The sequence below is a fragment of the Grus americana genome, chromosome 2, assembly GCF_028858705.1.
Source record: "Grus americana isolate bGruAme1 chromosome 2, bGruAme1.mat, whole genome shotgun sequence".
Taxonomy (NCBI): domain Eukaryota; kingdom Metazoa; phylum Chordata; class Aves; order Gruiformes; family Gruidae; genus Grus; species Grus americana.
In genome coordinates, this window is record NC_072853.1 from 142,999,540 (window position 1) to 143,006,596 (window position 7,057).

The window sequence follows — 7,057 nt, forward strand, 5'->3', positions numbered from 1 at the left end:
AACTATTTGTCTGACAGTTTTGCATACTTGAAGAAGCAAAAAAATAAATGTGTTTGGGTCCACATACTTCTCACATCATTGTGCCTTCCTGTTCCATGAAATAGAAGTTTACAGGTCTGTGTAAATTGCCTGTGGCAATTCCTTGAAATATATTTCAGAAGAGTCATTTCATTGCAGGCTCATCTGAAATGCAGTTCAGCAAGTTTTAGATGACCTACCCAGCCATTTCTCAGTGTGTCATACTCCCATTCTCCTTTAACACCAAAACCAATATTGTTCCGTTGAATGAAGCATTACTGGTAGACAGTGGAAGCAAACACCTTCTGCATTCCAGTCACTTTCAACCAAAAGACTTGGGAAGTGAAGACATTGAAAAAAGTTAACTGATAGCACTCAGAGAAAAAAAAAATCTACAAAGTTTCTAATCTAATTAGAAGCTGAAGGTCAGCGATAGCCTATGCACCTCTCGCAGAGTGCCAGGGGCCAAGTCTGCACTGTACTCGTTTGGACACAGCGTCCCTCTCTTTGTCATGAGCCAAAAGCACACCAGTGGACACGCTGTCGATTTATATCCCTGCATTCTGAACTTGGATAACAACTATGTTAAAAGCTAATCCTAAAAACCAGGACGAGGGCCCTGCTCAACAGATTCAATCAGCAGGTACGTTGCAACATCCCACTGTGGCAAAATAAATAATGTATAAAAGTATTTTTTATACATATACACACGTCATCTTTTAATTTTATCTATCTAAAAAGATATATTTATATATTATATGTCTCATAATGTATATATAACTGTATCTATACCCTCACCTCAAAACTTTTTTTCTTCTCTTTTCTTTTTTTCCTCCAGCTAATCCACAGCTAGGGAAGGCAGTCCCACGAGAAAGTCTGTGCTATTCCCTTATCTTTCACATGAAATGCCCAGAACCTTCTTTTGATCTTTCCTTCTTCAGTATGTATACACAGTATTTACTAAAAAGCTCTCACTCTACCAAAACAAACACTACACTGTGAAAATAATTCTGGTGGAGAGAACAACAAAGCCTGATCCATAGAACAGATATTAGTCACACCACCACTTAATGCACTCCTGAGAAGCACTCAGCTACCGTTGGGGAAATAGAAACCCACACAGACTAAGCAAGCCACACTTCTGTATCTATAGGAAAAGCATCAAAAGATAAATTTCCAGTGTTGTTTACCACCATAAGCCACAAAGTCAACTAATATTTGTATATTGCATATGAGCTGATTATCATCAAGATAAACATAACCCAATTCAAAGCCAACTCACTATTAACCCCACACACTTCAATTCAAGTGTACAAAATACCTCTCTCACCCGTTTGTGACAATTTACTAAACAAAACTGTTGTCAACTTGGGAAACAACAAAGCTGACAATAACAGAACAGTTAAAAAAGAATTACAGTTCCCCAGGGCGATCAGGGCACACAGATGAAGTAAGGTATTTCAATCAAAAAAGATAGGAAATCCCTCTGCAGTCAACTTTCTCTTCTAGAAATCCTGCCCTGCAGTTAGAATTTGCCTTACCTACAGACTATATCATAGACTTAAACTATTATATGCTTATTTCTCTGTGTGACCAAATTGGCGGTATGAGTCTGTATTACAACAAGAAGTAAAACAAGTTTCCTGGTGATTTGCCTTCACATGACAGAAGCAAATTGAAATTTTTCAAGATAGTTGCAGAACTTACTGGAATACTGGTTAAAGTGAGTGCATACACTGGAAGGTATTCTGTAAAATATCCTGGTACCACATCATTTCATTGTTTAATAATAAAAAATTGAGAAGCAGAGACATCACTTCAGCATGCTTGCCAGCAAGCCACCAGTGAGCAAATCAACAACTTTCAGATATCAAGACCCAAAAGAATTTTGCAGGTTTTCCCCTCAGGGAAAATATTGCATCAATGCCAATATATTCTTCTTCTTGTGCTCCGTATTTCCCATTTGACGTCCAAGCTAATGTGACAGTCCCCCATTTCAAAAGCATGGGTTTGTGCTCTTTTCCAGTAATTCACACTGGCTCTGCAATCTTTCATTCTGTATACCTCTCGACAGCTTTACCTCAGCTTTTGAAACTTTCAGTAACACTTGCCCCAAATCAATCTGGAGATACCACTTTGAATGTGGAAGTGGGATGATGAAAGTGCAGCATCATAACCATTCTATCATCAAAACAGATTTGGCCAGTGAGCTTGAGACTTTTGTTATTCAAGATATGAACAAAAAATTATTAAAATGTGGCAGCAGAGAGCAACATATGCTTTCAAATAGCAGCCTGCAACAATATGAAGTTATGCTTTTACTCGTTGCCTTTAAAGATCTGCACCTTTTCTTTAGTCTTCACTTTTGCATTCAAAAATGAAATCCCTTTACCAGACTTGTCCATTATTATAAAGTAATTATTGCAGGGCATTAGCTTATATCCAGCAAAGCTGCTTGATCCCATAATGCAATTCTGATTTTTGACATTAGTACGTGGCATTGAGTATAGCTTCGGTTCAAAGAAATACCAATATGCAAAAGCTCAGTGACTTTCAACTTCTGTGAAGTATTGGAACCTAATCTCTTTGATGGTTACTCATACCACAAATACAGACAATGTCTCCCTCTCCCCACCCCAAAAAACTCCTGTTTTCAAGAAAGGGTATCTGAATCTATGCTGACAGTGACAGGAGACACATTACAGTGCCTCATTCAATGTCTCATCATTTGAGAAGTAAAATCCTACAATAAAGGTTTTAGCAAAGTTAAGGAGGCATAACGATATAAATCCTTCCTCCAAAAAAAAAAAAAAAGGGGCTGGAAGTAAAGTTACCGTGACAAATGATGTGGGACCACAGCCAGGAGTTAAACTGATCAAAACACAGTAGTTTTACTCAAGATTCTTGTTATCTAATGTTTTCATTTCATCATGTAGTCATGAAACTTTACGAGAGTTTCACTCAATACAGCTTGTTGAGAAGGAAAAAGTTAACATAAGCAACTCAGAATTTTGAGAACTACTCACCTAAAACATTTTGGAAGAAAAAAAAATGTTAGAAGACTGAAAAATATAAAAGTCTTATCCTGTGGCACAGAAGAGAATACTACTTTAATTTTATCAGCTTTAAAAAAAATAATCAGGTGACAAATTCTAACGTTGATGCAATCTTGTCTTTTCAGGCGCAGAATTCGTAACTGCAATGAGATTCTGTTTGCTTAACAGTTGCAGATAATGTTTTCACATTACAAATGTTTGACATAAACGTACGAAAAAATTACAAATTATTGTCAGGTATTTGTTTTCCTATTGTTACTGATACAAGGTGTAGGCTTACCAGACACATAACATCTAACTATTGAAGAACGGAAATCCAACCACGATACCCTACATCCACTTTTACCTGGATGGTCAACTTGGCAACAAGGACATTTTGAAACTGGATGCCTAGTGGGTGGCAGGAATCTGCGGTTTTGAAATCTAAGCCATGGAGATGAGACAGTTCTTTCAACACTGCTGCAACTGAATACTTTCGCTCTTTGAAATGAATATATTGGCCACTGTTTAAGAGAGTATTATGTACCAATTCAGACATTACTACTTGATTTTTTTAAATATGCAGTAACACTGATTTTCTGGTCTGCTTCAGCACAAGCAACATATTACACAGTACATGCATAGAGACAAAGAAACACAAGGGGGTTTTTGTTTTGTTTTTTTAAAACTATTGTAAAAGAAGACATCCAAATTCAAGTCAGTAACTTAAGTATCTCATTGGTTAAAGGCATAGTCCAAATTAGGAGAAAATAATAAACAACATCCACAGCAAGTCTTATGAATCATCCACTCAGACCAACAGGATATAAACAGCAGTCAAATAGTGTGACAATTGCTCCCTCACACCCAGATTATTCAGCATGATTTGGGAGACAAGAGTGAACTGGCATCATTTAAGTAGTGAGACCCAAAAAAAAAAAAAAAAGCTAAAAACCTATTGTTATTGTAAAGCTAGAACATTTAAAGTAGAACATGAAGTTAATTGTATATGCTGAAGATTAAAACCGTGAAACTATGAAATATACTTACCATGAAAAGACTAAATATCAAGACTAGAACTATACAGGCTACCCATATAGTAGCTACTTTACAAAGTAAAAAAAGAAAAAGGCACTTTTTTTTTTTTCATTCCAGCAGGAAACCTAGATAATACTAAGGTCAGCATCCAGTCACAACTCAAAAGTTCCAAGAAATTTTAATACAAGTTCATTCTGAGTCAGTGAACTGTTTTGCCTCAAAGCTCTTAATTCTTTCATTAAAATATTTTAAAAGACTTTCAGCAAGAAATAAAACTCAAAAAAACCAACAGCAAACATGGTATTTAAAAAAAAAAAGGAAATAAGAAAGTGTCATCTAACTATAAAATGAAAAGCTAAAAATGAATGGGGTGGGAGTAGAGGGACTGTGTATCATACCTTACTAGGAATCCGAAAGCTTTCAATAGGGCTGAGGTCATGAACACTCTCCTGAGGACTTCTTAGACCCTTTAAAAGAATTTGAACAGTCAGTTCAGACTGATTATTTATCTTGTAATCAAACTGCACAAGTCTTACCTGGTGTTGAATCAAATCCTTTAATACATTACACTGACATGAGGCTGGAAGGCTAAGACCTTATTCCACAAACATTTAAGCAAGACCATTGGTATATAAATTATGCTCCTCAAACATCTAAGCATTTCCAACTTCATGCTACAATATGTACCTTTTCAGTACAGGTCACTAATGTTCCTTCACCAAGTTCACTTATATCCTCCTCTCAACTTCCAGATGTTATTTTACATTTAAAAATGCATATGTGTCTAAAAAACACAACATACTTCACTAACTTAATGGTTTAATGGAATCAAATAATCAAATTCTAGTTAGGTGATGCCTACTCTGTAGTGAAATTAGACAAATATGCCATCAAGTAAAAATAATATATTTACCATACAACCCTTATGCATGACTAAACTAAAAAATATGCATAATCCACATTAGCTGCTTTATATCATTATTACTCTTTAAAACACATATAGCCACATAAATAGAAAATGCTGTAGTAGACTAAAGCTTTGTACAGGAAACATCAATTAACCAGCTGTGTATGTATTTACTGAATATCCAACACATTTTATGAATTTTATGAAGGAATACCACAGAATGCGCTGCTTAGCGCAATTTCTGCCAGCTCCCTAGGCAAAGGTGAATCCATACATCCAAGTTTCAGATATGGTTCTGACTCCAGCCTCCCTTGAGACTTCAGGGTGTTCACATGAGCCACGAGTTTCAGGCAGACTTCCCTCCCACTCTTGCAGTTCATGCTAACAGTACTGTTTCCAAGTCCCTTTCAGGCCCTGGGTACCTACATTTCCTTTGAAACAAAAGGACCTATGCAATTACTATGCGAGTTTTTGATGAAAAAAGTTTACATTTATCCTTTGAAACTGATCAAGTGTTTTACAAGTTCATTGCTTTTGTGGTAACTATTACATTTTACAATTGTTCCATCTTCCTAGGATGCAAAACCTCTTCATTTGGATTTTGATTCTCAGATTTTCCTGTGCATCATTTCAAAACATCCTCCCTTTCCAATTATCACCACCAAAGGTGACTCACCTCTATGCATTGCAAATTCAGGGTACCAACCAACCAAAGCAACTGCTGCAGCTTATCATACTTCACATGAAATCTTCCACACATCCTCTCAAAAATATGGAGTACTAGCAGCTTATCTTCAGAAGCAGTATGAGTTTCACTTATCAAATGCTAAATAGACTTAATCCTTCCCAAAGGCTGAAAATTGCATAAGTCGCATCATTTTCAGACCACAACATTTGCACACTGGGCAGGCTTCCCACAACTCCTCTTAGTCAAGCTGAAAACTGTTTACCCCTATACTGAAGGGGAGCAGAACGTTATTTTGGAAATTCAGCTTCCATGCCAGTGTTCAATTTTAAGCCCTGCCTCGTGCATAAGCATCACAACTCTGAGGACATAGTTTAGGAAAAAAACCCACAAAGTTCAGTTTCTGACTTTCCCATCATTTTCTATAACTATCTAGAATATCGGATGTGCTGGGTGACTCAAGTAATTTTTTTAAGTTCTCAAATTTAGACAGACGGGCAAACAGGCTTCATTTTAGAGATATTTCATGTATGTGAATGACTCGAATTCTCTTCTAATACATCCCTTTAAAAAGGCTCGTAACCTTAGAAATACCAGTCCAAACGTGGACTAGATGTACATAATCCTGGAGACAGCTGGTGCAAAGAAGCGCGCTAACAGAAACACAGCAAGTACTCCAGCACACACTCAGTATGTGCCCACCCAAACACCTCCCCGGCACCTCCGCAGCCTTGCCTCCCTTTTGATCAACAGCGGCTGCCGTCAGACAAAGCCACGGTACAGTACCACGGCCCGGCGCTCCAAAATCGTACGTGAAAAAAGAAAAGTGACACAGACCAGCCGTGTCAGCTTTAACGCCGATTTGTCTGTTATCGCATAAGCTACGTGCTGGCATCTGAGCGTGCTTCCATTTCTTGATTAAAGAGGGGAAAAAAAAAAAAAAAGAAAAGAAAAAAAGCTGGATGCATGTGTACCAAGAGCTAAGACACACCAAGACTTCCCTCTCCCCACAAGCGGGGCTGAGGGCGATGCCCGCTCCCGGAGGCCCATCAGGGTGCCCGGGCACAGCCGCACACGCCTGCTCCGGCACCCGGCAACCCCCCTCGCCGTCGGCACACGCACGGCGCCACCGGGGAGAGCCCGGGACTCCCCCGCGGCGGGACTCCGATGCCCTCCCGAGCCGAGCCGCTCACCTGGCGGGTCATCAGCGACTTGATCTTCTGCATGATGGTACCGCCGCCACCGCCGCCGCCCCGAAAGCGCTCAGCAGCCCTGCGCGGGCGCGGGTTCCGGCCGGCACGGGGAAGCCATGTTGGACGCCACCTGACAGAGCGCGCCCGCTGCTCCCTGGGACCGGTAGTCCTCGGGCGGCGG

At 39.2% G+C, this 7,057-nt stretch overlaps 1 protein-coding gene across 3 annotated transcripts in view; it reads right to left on the reverse strand.

Moving 5' to 3' along the window:
* VPS50 (VPS50 subunit of EARP/GARPII complex) overlaps positions 1–7,026 on the reverse strand; it is a 97,181-nt gene extending 90,155 nt beyond the window's left edge. For 2 of the 3 annotated variants that reach the window (XM_054816137.1, XM_054816136.1), the window contains exons 1-2: positions 6,877–7,026; positions 4,490–4,558 (exon numbers count right to left, since the gene is read on the reverse strand). In XM_054816137.1, the coding sequence (XP_054672112.1) occupies positions 4,490–4,558; positions 6,877–6,909 (102 nt within the window). In that variant the 5' untranslated portion in view covers positions 6,910–7,026. The remainder of the gene's footprint in view (positions 1–4,489; positions 4,559–6,876) is intronic. The other variant, XR_008575813.1, reaches the window with a different exon arrangement.
* Positions 7,027–7,057: the final 31 nt, after the last annotated feature.